The sequence below is a fragment of the Triturus cristatus genome, chromosome 2_2 (genome assembly GCF_964204655.1).
Source record: "Triturus cristatus chromosome 2_2, aTriCri1.1, whole genome shotgun sequence".
Classification (NCBI taxonomy): Eukaryota; Metazoa; Chordata; class Amphibia; order Caudata; family Salamandridae; genus Triturus; species Triturus cristatus.
This window is the reverse complement of record NC_140582.1, coordinates 497,563,602-497,580,154: the sequence shown is the minus strand read 5'-3', so window position 1 is coordinate 497,580,154 and position 16,553 is coordinate 497,563,602. Positions and strand designations below refer to the sequence as shown.

At 40.9% G+C, this 16,553-nt stretch overlaps 1 protein-coding gene across 3 annotated transcripts in view; it reads left to right on the top strand.

Moving 5' to 3' along the window:
• The window catches only part of HHIP (hedgehog interacting protein), a 253,770-nt gene extending 237,482 nt beyond the window's left edge, over positions 1-16,288 (top strand). Inside the window, exons 13-14 of one of the 3 annotated variants that reach the window (XM_085641613.1) lie at positions 14,802-14,930; positions 15,237-16,288. In XM_085641613.1, coding sequence (XP_085497739.1) covers positions 14,802-14,930; positions 15,237-15,292 — 185 coding nt within the window. In that variant the 3' untranslated portion in view covers positions 15,293-16,288. Of the gene's footprint in view, positions 1-14,801; positions 15,105-15,236 lie in introns of those variants that run through there. The other 2 variants (XM_085641614.1, XM_085641612.1) reach the window with 2 other exon arrangements.
• The last annotated feature ends 265 nt before the right edge of the window (positions 16,289-16,553 follow it).

The following is a 16,553-nucleotide window of genomic DNA, read 5'->3' as shown; positions in this document are numbered from 1 at the left end:
CAGGAACATGTGTCTGGTGTTTGAGGCGCAATGCTGAAGTTCCTGGCGCAGCTACAACTCTCCCAAAATCAGAGAAACTTGGTAATTCCGAGCTCAACGACCAGCACACTTGCAGTTTCTAACAAGTTGCATATTTTAACTCGCCATCAGATGAACATACGTGCTCTCCTGCAGTCTCCCCTGAGGGGTCGACTTTTCCATCAGTCATCCGTTGACACCCAGCAGGGTAAAGGGCCGTGCACTGTCAGATGCTGGCTCCTTTTAAACGACAGCGTGCTCGGATCATCGTGCCTTCGAGGCACTTCTCTCAGTAACCCTCGATGGACACAACTCTGCGGCCTCATTAAAGGCTCGGCTTTGTGGCGCTCTCATGGCCAGAAGCTTGCAGCAGGTCTGGCGGTGTGCATGGGTGAGCTGACAGGCCCAGACAGGCACGGGTCAAAGTTCACGGCAGATCCTTATCCCTAATGGCGGAAACAATGAGAAAGATGACACCTTCTGCCTCCAGCACAGCCTTTAATCTGTTAGGCAGAAGCAGTCAGCACTTTGTTTGTCGGATACGCTCAGAATAAGCCCTGCTTTTGCTGTTGACTAGTCTTTCCGATGAATAACTTTTCACAGTCAGCAGTCATTTTAGCATGCTCAGTTTCCCCGCATGAATGTTGTGACCGTCCTTGTGGCAGCCCTGAACGAGCATGGAGTCGGTGAGGATAAGGTGTATTTTTGGTCATCTCTAACCGGCTCAGAGCAGCATGAGCCTCACTCAGATGGCCCTTTCATGGCCAGGTCTCCTCTGGTTTCGTACATGCATGGCTAAGATGATTCTCTCATCCTGCAGCTCTCTGTGTGTCTCACATAATGTGATGTTTGTTCAAATGAGCGGACCTGCTATGATGAATGGATATATTTCTACTGAATACGACAATATCTTTACGTTTAAAAGAAAGTTCCAACTACTGCGGCCTCTGCTGGGTGTGAGCCTCATCCTAACCACTCAGTCCTTCACTGACTGAGCTTAGGAGATAATGGCAGTGGTTTGTGGGAGTTTGATGATGTCCCATCAACGGTAACGTGCCAGAAAAGTGTGACACTGTTGGAGCTGAATATCATATATTTTGAATATTTATTGAAGATTTCTCTAGATTTGTTGAGAGAAACATACTTCATTTTCCATGATATCTCTGTTGAAGGTGAAAATAAAAAATGTCCTTCCTTTTGTTTGGAGATAAGTGGTTCGATGTCTGGTTACGCGTGTTTGCTTCCCTGTGCCTGTGCGTTGTCTGGTTAACTGTGGATGTGAATACTTCCAGTTTGCCAATGCTGTTGTAGCCTCCTCTCCATTAGAGATGAGCAGTGGATCGGGTAACTTGTCTTCTTATTTTTATTTGGAGTTATTTCAGCTGTTGGTGGTGATGGGGTAACACGAGAGGAAATTCTGTAATCTGCAGATCACTAGTTATTCCTCTTCATACTCCCGCCCCCCAGTTTCCAATAAGCGCCATCACTCCTCTGAATGTGGAGGAAAGATTAAGTGGATTGTTCTTGAGGCAATCTCTTCATAAAAAGCTGAAATCCTTTTGATCTCATAAATGGGTGGACTCTCTGGGTGTCTCTGGACGTGTTTCTTCCTCAGAGGGGAAGGAGGATTGCTTGCCTGGCAAGAAAACAGGAAAGTGCATTACTAAAGACGTGCTTCCCTCTGTGTTATCTCATATGAAAGACAATTTGGGGTTTCTAGATCATAATACCCCATGTACCGCTGCGGATACAATATTGAGACTCCAGAGGGCTCCTCATTTGGGTCTTCCAGTTACTCCTCATGTAGGGGATGTAGTTTTGCATGAATGGAAAGACCCAGATAAGATAGTTCTTCCCAGATGTATGCCAAGACTCTACCCCCTTATCTACATGGAGTCTAAACTTCTGGATTCAGTGACTGGTAATTCTGTGGCAGACAGTCTTGTCTGTCGCATATTATTATTTATGCATAAGAGGGCATTCTGAAGGATGCCACATATAATTATGTGGATTCAGCCCTTAGGAATACGTATTCCGAGACTCATTTAGCATTGATGGCTGGGATTTATGGGGCGTATTCAACTCAGTGCTTAGTTTTAGTATGCAAGGCTCTTTTCAACACTCTTGAGAAGGGAACCAGATGTCCTGCACTGTTGGAGGGCATAGTACATCAAATTAAGCTTCTTTCACAGTAACTGTTGATGTTGTTCAGGCTCCCAGTATGTGAGGAGCAACTGCTGTGGATGCAAGGAGGAATCTGTTGCCGGAAGATTGACATACACATTGTTTTGTGTATGCCTTCCCAAGGTGTTTCTCTCTTTGGTTCAGAATCAGATGGTATGTTATGCCACCTCTTCAAGGGGAAGAAACACTGATCCTTCTTTATGCAGCAACAATCCTCATCTCTGGCTGTTTCTGGTAAATCATGACTCCACTAACTGTCTAGAAGGAAAACAACATTCTAACTCCCATAAACAGAAAAGGAATACCTTTGCTGGACATTCAACTAAAAAATAAAGATCAAGGTTAACTGGGAAAACAAAAGAAGTCCTGCCAATATCCGGTCTGCCTAGTCCTAGACTATCTGGTTGGAGGTCAAATCCATTACTTCATGGGAGAAATCATCTTTTGGTGCATGGGTGCTTTGGATTGTTTGGGTGGGCTATCAGATTAAAATTGCAATACACCACAACCATGATGCAGTTGAAGAGAGACGCCTTATCTAAGGGCCTGCAATCACTTCTGAACAAGAAAGTGACAACCCCAATCCCAAGAAAGGAGATTAGACTACTGTGTCATCTTCCTGGTGCCCAAGATGACAGGGGGTTATAAAGTTGTAACAGACTAAAATTAGTTAAACCCTTGGTTAAAACAAACCTCTTTGAAGATGAATGCACTTCAGTAGATAATTCCCTTGGTGTCAGCAGCTCACAAAATGATAATAGTTGATCTGATGGATGCATATTTCCATGTACCAGTGGCCCAGGAACATAAAAACATTTACATTGTGCATCCAAAAGAGATCCTGCATTTGGATTACTCATGGTTCAGATAGTGATATAGCTGCATCTCCAGCGTTGGCCAACATTCTCGCATCTAGATGACTGTGTGCCAGTGCTCAGCTTATTAACTTATTAACACATTTATTTATTAACACAGTACATATTTATCACAGTCCACCACATGGTGGTGCTGACAGACCAGTCTGCTTTTAAAAGAGCACAGAAGCAGATTGTTTAACAATCCAATATGTCAATACAATTCATAATAATATCAGAATGTCTAGACTATTCTTATGCCTTTTTATCACCCGGTATAATCCAAAATGTCACATTTGTAGAAGTATCATGGTAGCATTTATTACTGGTATTTGGCAGCTTCGGCTGAGCCTGTAAGTGGTGCAAGCTGCAGTGGCCTCCTGAGGAATATCTTGGGCCCTGGCGCTTACGAACGAAGCACTAAATGACTGAGTACTGCATGGTTACTATATGTATCATAAATAGAGAAGGCTCTAGAGCTGGCGGCAGTAAGATCTTATGTTTTCTAGCACCAATTTCTACTCAACCTCTCAAAGTGTCAGCTAGTTCCCAGAATTTGATCTTTACTGGCCACAGTTCAGAACTGACCTGAATGTTGTGATCCTTCCAGAAACCAGAGCAATAGAAATCTGTTGGATTTGAAGAAGCCCCTTGTCAGAATGTGACTTCAGGAGCAAGGTCATATGGCTTCATCAGTGTTCACAGTTCCATGGGTCCATATCCATCTTTAGCAACTAGGAGACCACCCTCTGGGTCATCTCTCAGTCACTGCCACTCTGGCTGAATCCCACTGTATATTCCAAGTATCTGCTGATGGAACCTCCCATAATTCTGACAACAAATGCCAGTTTGTCAAGCTGGGAGACCATGATGGGGAGCTGCTCTACTCAGCTACGTTGGCTCCTCAAGGAGAGTCTATGATCCTTAAAAAGGAGGGGGTGAACTACTCTTTTCAGAGCTGTGCTTCGATATCGAAATCAGATACAGAGGTGTTATGTTCTGGTGAGATCAGGCAACATGGTCACTGTGGCATATGTGAATTGCCAAGAAGGAAATGGATCCTGGTCTCTAGGCATGTTACTCTCCATTTGAAACAAAGAAACACATTTGACCTTCACAGCAGTGTTTATCAGAGGTCTAGTTAATGTTCAGGCAGATCTGCTGTGCAATTTCTTCCCTTTCTCCAAGGATGTTTCTCTGTCCAAGGATGTGTTCAAGGAGATATACAGGAGCTTTGGAACCCAATGTCTCAACCTATTCGACTCAAAGCATTGCATAAGTGCTTTTCCTTTTCTACCACAGTCCAGTTCCAGATGCTTGAGGAATAGGTGCGTTGACAGTGAAATGACCCAGGAAACCTCTCTGTGCCTTCTCTCCCTTCCCACCTATTTCCACATTATCAGCTCAAATCCAAAAAGCGGAAAGAGAAGTGATTGCTGTAGTTCTTGTCTCTCCTCACAGAACTTGGTTTCCCCTTCTCAAAAATCTAGCACTTCTTTCTCTTTGGCCATTCCACATATTCCCTTCTCTCTTTTTCCCTTGGGATCTCATGACTAGGCCAGACTGTCCCAGTTGGAAAGGAAGTTGAGAGGAGAGGTCTACAGAAGAAAGGGTGAACATCTCACTAAGCTGTGGCTATCCAGCAGTGTCATTGACCTTTGACTTTTACTCACTTTCTTTCCACAATAGGCTGTTCCTTTCCTTCTCTTCTTCAATTTTTGTGGGAAGGGTTTGGCCTTGATCTTTCTTTCTCAACATTAAAAGTGCAAGGGACAGCCATTAAAGCTTTTAGGAATTCCTGGAGTAATGTAAAGGATGAGAAAGTGTTTACTTCCTATTTCTAAAAGGAACATTTCTCCAGCTCATCTTTCAGTAAGGACTCTGGCTTCCCCTTTGGATTTGCTTTGGCTTTTAAAATATCCATATGAACCTCTTTTCTCTACAGATTTGAAGGTCCTGACTATGAAAGTAACCTGCCTGGTGGCTATAACCTCATCCAGAAGGAGTTTTGAAATTGAGGGTTTATTGTGTCATGCATCACCCGGTTTTTATTACTAAAATGGCTTCTTCTTTCACAAAAAGCAGGAGGTGGTATCACTTGTATTTCTACCTCTTCTGTCTCTCAAGAGTGGATTTGTTACATCTACCTGATGTTAAAAGCGGTGTATTAATTGACATTGAAAGAGCATATCCTTTTTGTCGGTCTTATCTCTTGTTTGTCAAGTTTAGGGAAGCAGGTCAGAGTAAGAAGGCTTCCTCTTTGCCTAGCAGGATATGGATTATATTTGCTGTTGCTCTAGCTGAACTTTCTCTTCAGGAAGGTACTCAGGGAAATTAAACAGAGATAGAGGGCCTTGCCAAAATCTGTAGTTGTCCGATTCATATTACTAGCTGTGAGGAACTCCAAGGGATGAATATGGATGCTAACAGTTCCTGATCAATGGCTGCTCACGTTGTTATGCCTAAGCATAGTAAAAACTCAATTTTACATTTTTCCCTTGTTTCAATCTTGCTAAAGCACATCAAAAGATGAACCATGAAAAAGGACCAGAAAAGAGAATCCACTGGACATGCTTTTTTCCGTGATGATAGATGTGGCTCCACGATCACCACATCTGCAGACTTTGAGTACGGAGGGCCAGGCAGAGCATCTGGTGGAGAGTAGTGTACAGGGCACTGAGTCAGTTGCTGGTTTGAAAAGACTCGAGAATACAGATGAGAAGTTCCTTGCAATGTTACAAGTTATTTTGGGAGTGACTATACAAATGATACAGCATCAGATAGAAATTGCAGTCTAGGTCAAGGAGCATTTACATAAGATGGATGATAAAATGACTCAGATATTGGATATGGTTGAGGAAATGGAGCAACGTATCTTACACTGTAAAGATAAACTGCTCAAAGATAAGCATTGATAAGGACATACATACTTCGAGAGTGCTCCGAAGTTCTTACAATAATGTAGATGAACAGAGAGTGCCTTCACAGATTTTGTCTTGTACTAAATATCCCAGAACAATTCTGGTTAATTTTTCTGATTATAGGGTCACAGAATTGATACTATCAAAAGCAATTGGAGAAAATCGAAGTTTAAAAAGCGTTATCCGTTCTAATTTTCTCAGACATGACTGTGGAAACTGCCTGCAGTCGCAGGGAGTTTAAAAATATATTATTGCAGCTTCGTAGAGTTGGTGTCAAAGCTTCCATAGTGCAACCACGCAATTTAAAGTTTCTTCATAATGGGCAAGAAGCATAGGCTTTTTAGGTCGAGCCTAGGGCAGCGCGCATTCGCTGCTCTATGGGGAGGCCTCTTGGAATCACTCCAAACTTTCTCCTTGTGGTCTTTTAACTTCCACACATTCTATTGGCCTTTGCGTGTGGCTTTGAAAAATGAAAGCACACAATTGGCCAAAGGCTGGTGCATGTCCCACCTTTTTTCTAAATGTTCACTCCCATGGTGTTTGGGTCTCGGGAGTGAGCAGCGGTGCGCAGGATGGCAGCTGCATACCTTCCTTGTTGTTGTGGATTGCATTCCTGGTAGGTCAGGTTACAACGTGCCGTGCTTTTGCTTTTGCTTGTTCTCAGTATCAGTCAAGCAGGAAATTGGGCAGAGAGAGAAGAGATGACAGGCGAGCCCAGTAGGGCGGATCTGCGCCCTGCACCACTGACCACCTCAAACCCACGGCGCCTTTAGTCCACTCAACATGAGCTTCTGATTTTCTCCCGTTTTTTCTCACCCACCCCCTGTTTCTTCTTTTTGCCCCGGCCCTCGGGAGCAGTTCTAGTGCTGTGATCAATAACCCCCCCACCCAGCCCCCTCAGTCACACGATGGGGATGCAGTCCTTCGATTCTGGCCTGCAGTACAACCCGAAGACCGAAGTAAGTGCTTTCTTCCCTCGGGATTCAACCTGCCTTCTGCTCCCGCTTTGGCTCCCGGTTCAGGGTCGTGTTCGGACAGTGGTGGTTTTCGGAAGGTGTACCTGTAAAGTGTCGTCTGTTGTTAGAGATTAGTGTGCCCTGCTCTCTACATATCTCCGATTAAGGGGTCCAGCTTATCCAGTTCGTGCAAGGAACTGCTATGGGGTCTTTAGTACGAAATATTTTTTGGGGTGACATCAACTTTGTAATACCACGTCCAGTTAGGTACCGTTTCCGTACTGCTTGGGTTGGGGGCCCCTCTAGCTTGAAGATTTGTTCCGGAGTGATGCTCCACGTGTTGCAATGTGAAATGTATTTGTTATTTTGACCTTCAAGTGAAATACAAAATGTGATTCCTCTCGTTCAGCATTGAGTTACTGGCAGGATGCATCTCTTCATTTGAGGGCAGGGGCCATCTTCTTAGATCGCCCTTGGGAGAGAGTCATTGTATTCTCTTTTATTATCTGTAGCCTACCTCCTATAAGGGTACGCAGCAGTAAGTGGTGGCAGCAAAACCACTGCTATCTCTCTTCTTCTTTTTGCAGATGTATATAGCGCATACTCGACCTCAAGGTATTGGAGCGCTTTACACGAGCACCAGTTACGTTACACAAAGAAGCATTCATTTTTTGTGGGCACGGGGCTATTAAGTGATTTGCCCAAAATCACAGGATGTTGCGTCGACCCCGAGGCTCGAACCAGTCGGCAGCTCTGGCCGTGAGACCACATCCTCTCATAGAGTTTAGACGAAACTACATTAATCACACTACACCAAACGCGCCAGTGTCGCGGGGCCTGAGAGGTAGTAAGTAGCAGAGTAGAGTGAGTTAGGAAACTGTTTTGCATGGTTCGAAACTCTAGGGGCCTGGATGAGTGATTAGCCATGTCTTCTCAAGCTGGTGGTGAGATGCTTACACATGGATGTGCTGAGTTTGCCTCATGTACATCGGATGTGGGTGATGATGTTAACACTTGTTATAGCATTAGAAAAGCAGAAACTGCTGCACCTATAAAATCTGTTATTTTTTTTATAAAGCACTCATAATTATCATGTAGTTTTGCAATCTTAAAATATGCGGCAAGGTGGACGCCACACTGCAGGTTATCAAGAATGTGGTTTCTGGGCTTTTCAGCTACAAAGCAGAGATATTCGTTGAGATTCGCCCATTGAAGCAAACCAGCTACCACACCGGTAATGCATTCTTTTGCTGGACGAAAACCCAGTTCTCGAAAAGAATCCATAATAAAAGGAGCGACGTGGCCGCTTTAAGGGGGAGGCTGGGGTATGTTATGGGGTTATTATTTTATCTCCCCCACCCTTAATGATTACTTCTGCCTGTAGCCCATACCAAAAGGGTCAGAAAGGAAGGGGACAACTCATCCTGAAAACATGTAGAGGCTTCTGGATACACTGCCCAGTGCTCAACTGTGGAGCAGGGGAGCAGAAAAGTAAATGACAATGAAAGCACTCTAGAGAGATCGACAGAACTGGGTGGGAGTTGCTTCCTTCAGGAGTGCTCCACTGACCTTATAACTTTCCAAAACCAAGTCACTGGGGGGAGAAGGAGTTGGTAAGAGCCAGCAACTTGTCGTTCTCCAGACTCAAAGTAATGCATTAGGAGCTTTTAAGTGACAAATAAAACATTGAATCCATAAACTCCTAAGGTCCATTACCTTCAGGTCAGTTTCCTTGTTTGTAAATGTTGTGGAAGTAAAATTTCAATGATGGAAAATAGGACCAGATTAATTTATTTCTTGGTGAGAGGATACCTCTATGAATATAGCTTAGTTTATTCCGCTCAAGCTAGGCATAACCTGATCATATGGAGAATAATCTCATAATACTTTAGTGCTGTTTACAGACAATAAACCTCTGTTTCAAGAGATTTTCCATTAAATGGTTGAATGAGGAATTTACATGGAGCCTTTGTAATGGAAAATAAAAAAGAAACTAGTCTCCGTCATCAGACTTTGATGTCAAGAAAAAAAGAATCAAACTCTTACAATGTATATGTCAGGTTACAGTATTTTAGATGCACATTAACCACCCACAGCCTTAATTCTGTAAGTAACACATCTTGCTTGTCAAGTACAATAACAAGCATTGGCATAGCCAATAGGTCTCGCTTTTGGGACCTTATAAGTGTTTAGTTAAGCAGCACCATACCCTTGGTGCAAAACATCAACTGTTGCATGGCTAAACACTTATAAGGTCCCAAAGGCGAGACCTATTGGCTATGCCAATACTTGTTTGAATGATGGTAGTCACCCCTGTGTTTGATGATTATGTTACAAACAGACTTGAAGGCCCAAAGAATGAGGGAGAGGAGATAAACAGAGAACACAGGGAGCAAACATATTGAGTCATGCTGCAAATTGATATGCAAGGATATCCTGTTCTGGGGTTGGAGCAGGGACAACCTGTAATAACACACTGGGTGAGGGGTATAAGCATTTCAAAACAGGGCGATATACGTTTTATGTTGTTTTCTATATTGTGTTATCATAAGAATTAGGCAAATCTGGATTTATCGTATGTGGTTAAGGCGTTTATTATTTTTGTATTTTTGCACATTCAAACAAGATGCATATTTGTACACTCACACTTTTATTCCATAATAACCATAACCTGATGTATACCGACCAGTTGGTCTAGAGAAGTGCTCTCTTTGATGCACTTTATAAATTATTTAAGCAGCAAGCACTTAGTACTGTATAAGAATGGGTCTCTTCTTCAATCCCTTAGAGAAGGTCAACTGTTTTTGTGATGCGGTTTGAGATGTGGTTTGGGAGTACATTTTAGCACTCTTTATGTCTGCTTGCATTGAATGGCTAGATAGTTGGGGAATGTAGTTCTACAAATGGTAGAGGATAGAAGAATGTAGCAATTCTTCCTCTTTGGCCATTCTTCATATTTATAACAATGGACCATCATATTTCCATAAAGGATTATATCATTTTTGTGGCATTAGATAATTTAAGAAAATTCTAATCGAAGATAAATGTGCTCAACAATAGACATACATTACCGGCTATTGAAATATGGGTTCTAAAACATGGCCTGGCTGTCATTCTTTTACAGGTGACCCGATTTCCAAATGTAGACTTTCAAAGTTTGCTATGTTTAATAAATAGTCAAGTTTTGAATGCTATTCTTCAAACGGGATGGCCCATAGAGGGTTAGCCAAATGATAGGTAAAAGGTCTGCAGGCTGAAATACATAGTTGGCAAACGGATAAAGAAGGTTGATGGGCCTGGGCACTTGCACTATTGACTGAAATAATGACGTTGCTACTGTACACGTCTCATAGAAGATAATCCGGAAACATTAATATACCTTTACAATCACTTTTACCGCTATGTGGCAAGATAATTGTTGGGGGTGAGTTTCATTTTTTGCAGCAGCAGATATAGATTCTACATTGTCCAGCCGAAGGCAGAACAAAAAAAAGCAAAGGGTCTGGCTTTATATCAGAAGGGCTTAGATTTGATAGATTCATAGAGATCTAGGTTTTTGGATAAAAAGGAATATAACATGCATCTCAGGAAGGCTAACATCCATTAGGAAGAAAAGCCATGGGTCTCAGAACAGATCATTGGGTTGTTTTCTCAGAATAGGCAGACAGTTAGAGTTGCTTTGGTCTTAGATGCCTTCAGGACATCGTTGAGAGCACAGATAACAGATTGGGACATAGGTGAAGAAGGAAGAAAAATTCAATCTTTGAGAGCACAGATAATAGCTTGGAACATTGCTGAAAGAGGAGGATAAGTTCACAAAAAAACTTGGAAAAACAGGTTAAACATGCTTATGATAAATATCGAAATTATAAAAGTTATTTAAATAGAGAAGATTAAACAAGACCATGTGAACAATATTATGGGGAGGTCTTTTAAAGCAATGCAACATACTAAAAACAACGATGAAGAAAGCAAGTTCTCAGGGAAAGTCATCGCTTGGCAGACCTAAGAGAAATGCACACAAAGAACTATTAAGATGTTATATTCTCCAGAAATAAAATGTAGGATCACAGATAGAGATATAATAAAGAACAGTTTTTGGATTGTTGTAAAATCATTTATTATAGGCGTCAGAAAATGCATCTAGTAAATTGACTGACTAGTCCTGTAGGATATTAAAACATACTATTTTGTGACTTTTGTACATATATCGTCAAGGTACAAAAATATGCCTCATGCACACAAAAATGTTGATAACGATTTGATGGTTGTAATTCTTAAGGAAAATAAGAATGACAACATTATTAGGTTGGTAAAATCACTAAATAGAGTTTGATACAAGATGTTGCAAAGTTGTTTTTTTTTTAAAGAAAAGAGCAGTTTTAAAAGAATGCTTCTATTCCATGTATAAATGCTGCTACTCCACTTAAGGATACAAACACAAAAGATAAGTTATTCTTAGATAAAGTAACACTAGCTAGATGGCAAATTAAAGTTATTTTTATCAATTGTCAGAAACTTTAACTAATGGACAAAGGAGATCTTGGGCAAGTCTATAATCTTCGACAAATAAATTCAACAGATGGCTGATTTGGTCTTGCAATATAATACATACTTTTTTGTTCAGTATGGACCCTAGTCTTATGAGTTTAAATTTAGATTTGATTAAGGATGTAATAGAGAATTCAAATGTGAGAGTTGTTGGTTCTTAGAAGATTTATTTGGCTGTTCTAAAAGAAACATATTTTTTTTAAGAGAGTCTCTGGTAAATGGGTGAGCAAGGAAAATGTTATAATGATACCTAATACATGAAATAAAGTTAATAAGATTAATTTTCAGCTTTAAGGGGTACCAACTATTGTGAGATGCAGATTTAAGCAAAATGGCTAATTTATTATACTCCCATGTGTAAAATAAGATTAACCCTGAACTTTCAGCCAGTTGTTTGAGATGTGATTCAGGTGAAAAGGGAAATTGGTCCCCCACTATAGTGTGGTGTTCCAGCTTATACCTTTATTGGAAAGCAGTCTTTGAATATTATGAAAATAAATTAGATATGAAATTATTGTGAGACCATGGAATAATTTACTTGGGTATTCATCTTCAGTGTGATTATTAAACAAGTATAGTAAGGTGATATATATCTCTGTGCTAGTAGCCTGATCACTATTATTGTATAAATGGAAGTGTAATTTTATTCCAACAATTCAGGAACGCCCGCCAAAATACAAATGCACATAACGCTGTATGTGGCTTTATTAGGAGCAACACAAAAAGTTGTCAGACTGTGGGAAAAATGTATTTAAAAACCATTACAATAAGATGAAGTTTGTTCCTATTTATTAAGAATATATATATATATATATATATATATATATATATATATATATATATATATATATATATATATATATATTGTTTTAGATGATGTTTTCATTATTTCCTATGATATTTCTTAGAATTAAATTTGCATTTATATGTTCATCTATGTATTGCTGAATATTTTGTTAAATAGCACTTAAAAAAAAAAGAAAGCTACAGATGGAAGGTTGACCAAAATTGCAGCTGCTTACTGAGGAGAGAATGGAGCTCCCTTAATATAGATTTGCAGAGCAGCCAATTTGATCTTCCTCTATTATGTTTGTTCAGCAGTATAGGCTGCAGAGTTTGGAATCTGATAAAAGGGACTTTGGTGCGGGTGTGCCCAGTTGCAACTTGACATGAATATTTAATATTGATTTTAACTAATGAATATTAGATATTGAAACTTTTTGCACATTTTAATAAAGTCATTTGTGCACATCAGAGTGCTTACATTTATGAGTGTTTCTTCTTAAATGAAGGCAGGAAGAGCTTTGGTGTTACACAAGGGTAATGACTGGGATGAGGAACGTAACTATATTGGTCTGATTCCTTGCTAGCAATCGTCATTACTTATAGTTTTACTCATCCTGGTCACAGTAATTTGGCCTGCCCATCCACTTGGACTCCATGCCTTTGCTTTGGTCAGAGTATGCTGGTAAAGTTAATTCATTTAAGTGCCCAGTTGGGTGGCTAGCCCTTAAATTTCAGCCCAGTTCTGGAGGTTTCTTGTCAGAGAAACACACTGTGATTAATGACTGTGAGAAGGATGAGTGGAAGTAGAAGTAATGTGGATTGCCAGTAAGTAATCAGGACATTACTGATATAGAGGATAAAGCTGTTTAGGTCAAATGAACTATTTGCAGAAGATGAAGTTGGTCCCAAACAATGTTTAACTTGAATTATTTAGCAAAAATGTATTGCCTATATTTTATAGCTCATTCTACTGCAATAATATTGGAGACTCTTGAACATACGTTTGGAAACTCCTGTCCTTAAATTTTAGCAAAAAACTATTTGACTAAACACAGTCTTCGCTAAAGAGAAAGCCTTACATTTCCAAGCAAGAAAAAGTATGAGAGGTACTGGGACATAGGTTGTGCCTTAAAGTGAAGTCACCTCGTACCCTTCTAATACGATTTCACGCAAGGGAGGTGGGTAGAAATATTAACAGTCTCAAAGGGCTGAGCTGCTGACACTGAGGATCATACGACATTTGCATGATGTAATGGTTGCAGAGGACTGTTGCCAAACTGGATGGTAACTATCTCCACTCTGGACCACAAATAGAGAAAAAAAAGCTGATGTCTGGATGGGGATGAAAGCTAGGTTGTTTTTCTAATGTGTTTTGTCATCTGTTGAATCATCTAAATGCAATTGAGTCTACAGTAGCGTGCTCTTTATACCATTAAAAGTAACATGTGACTTCAAGATTGACATTATTTCTTTATATATTAGGACACATTTAGCACGGAAGGTTAGAGCTAAATACACCACTAATTTCATGTTTTATTTTTTCCCATTTAAAAAAACCAAGGCGTGTGAACACTAAGATTATGCTTTACTCACTGAAAGTGAGTAACACATAACCTTAGTACTCAGAGTTGACGCATTATGAGATTTTAATCTATAAAGACAACAAAAACAGAGATGGAGGTTATGGCACCAAAATACTGTACCAACAATACAGTGATGTAAGGCAGAATGAAGGGGGTGCCCTCCAGAATGTGGTGAAGGGCCCCTGATATGCCCATTTCTCACAGATATTCGTAGGTTTTGGGCTGAATAGGGTCATCCTACAAATGTACTATGTCCTAAATATTATAATAATAATATTTCCTATTTGTAAAGTGCGAAAATCTCACCCCCTTAAGGGTTTCAGGACACTGGGGGCCCTCAGTGAGATTAAATGAGCTATTGCCCAGAGTCACATTATGCTGACCTGAGGTGCAGCCGGAGCCTGAGGTTGAACCGTAAGCCCTGTGCTTCCGGAGTCAGCCACTCAGGCCACTGTGCCACACCTCTCCCACCATATTGTTTAGAGAAATATCACCCATTAGAGTTAATAACAGAACATCTACACCCAGCGGGACAATGTGTTTGCAAATTATATATGGGATATAATATTTCTGTCAGACAATATTTTTGCTACTGATAATTCTAACATTAATCCTCCTTGGAGCGTCCAATTGCTGTACATCATAGGCATTGGTACTAGTCCTCCAAAGGGAATGGCCCTCATTTTAGAAATGGAAGAAGAATGAATGTTGAGTGATTATGCTGGGATCAGAATCTATGACTTGCATATTTCATACAGCTGATAATTACGTTAAGGGGTTATTTCATAAGTGCACACAAAATAACAAGTGTGAGTTTTGTAGCCAAGCAAAATCTTTTTTAAATTTTAGGCCATTGCATGCTTATTGAGCTTCTATGTAAATTAGTTTGTTATAAAAAGTAAAGTTCCCTGAACTGAAAAGAGTAACTCCAATGTTTTTCTTTCTCAGCCAAATGCGAACCAGTGTGCCGCCATGGAGGTGTCTGTGTCAGGCCCAATAAGTGTTTGTGTAAAAAAGGATATTTGGGCCAACAGTGTGAACAAGTGGACAGAAACATCAGAAGAGTGGTACGGGCAGGTATTCTTGATCAGATCATAGATGTAACATCCTACTTGCTGGATCTAACCACCTACATTGTATAGTTCTTGGAAACCTCATATTTGGATATACAGCATATTCAATGGGCATTTATTCTGAAACATCCCTTTTAAGACTTTATCTTTCTACAACTCCTGTGATTCCAGTTAACTTTATTAATTTAAACGTAGTTTCTAGGGAAATTATCTATATATATATATATATATATGTGCATACACACACTTACCACAAGTGTCTTTCATGGAATCACGCTAGATGTTATTTTTCTTATGGGTCACTTTGCAGTTTACGGCGATTCCAGTGTAAACCGCATCCTCGACGCAGGGCCGATGACATCATAAAGGATTATTTGCCATCAAGAATGCCGACTGGTTAAAACTGAGCCACAGCATTCACACACACTCCTAAGACATTGCAGTATAATCTGCAGGATGGACAGACGACCCAGTTTCTTCTGAAGGAAAGCTTGGCCAGATCATCAAACGTGTTCCAGAACTCTTATGTGCATTTTCTTAAAAAAAATAAGCTTCCATTTCTTAAAATAAAGTCGCAGAGATTGTTCCCGCCATCTCCTAGTGCACCAAGCTCACTTCCGATAAGGAGCTCATGGAGTCATACCATCTTAAGATGAAGGACTTCAGGACTTCTTGTTCAGGCACTCTTCTGAAACCGTCACCATGGATTCTCCGCCCCCCCAGGGGATGGCATACGGTTGTGGTTAAACAGTAGGCACTGGGTTCATGCTACCTATTGATTTTGTGTTTTGTGTCTGTAACCTAGTCAAGTCTTGCTTTCTTTGACCCACAAAAGTGACATTTTCACCATCTACATGGAGCAAGAGGAAAGCAATTGAGCTGTTTTATGTGCAGCTTATTAATTTCAAAAATGTATAATTTGGTCTTGTTCAAGATGGCCTTAAGCAGAAAAGAGCAAAATGTTGTAAGACGCCCCTGTATGAAGTGTTATTCACTATCCAAGGACCGAGCCCTGCCTGCGAGCTTCAGTAGAAGGCGTTTTGGATGTGACACTGTACAAGAAAACACCATCCTTTCATGCCAGGCCAGCAGTGCAAGACTTGCAAGGACCACAGCTGTATGGAACTTTCAACGTGCGTCTCTTACAGGTCTACAGGCACGTGGAGTATTTCTCATGAAGAAAGGTCTTCCATTTCTTGTGTAAGTGCCATGAGTTTCCTTTCATCACTAGGAATACATTGCTTCTGCACGTCAGGCATAGAGCACCCGCCAGCCAGAGTGAAGCAGCCTCGGCGGGCTCTCCACAGAGACCAGCGGAGCTTTGTTTACAAGGCAGCCTATCTGGCCCCTTTTATTCTACCCGAATGATGCGACCTTTACACACCACGGTGGGGATACCTGTTTGTTCAGTGTATGTCTGTCCTTCTCAGAACAAAGGCCTTTTGGAACTGATGCGCACTTCCCCAGAAGCAAAAAAGCGGGCTGTGCGCACAGAGTGTTGATTCTGTTGCAAGGCCGTGCGCACTGAAACAGGCTGGGTGGGGGTTGGGAACAATGCAGCAGCCCTCTTCGAGTTAGTACTGGGGTTCAGCGTGACCTCATGCGAAATGGAAATAGGTTGAGAGAT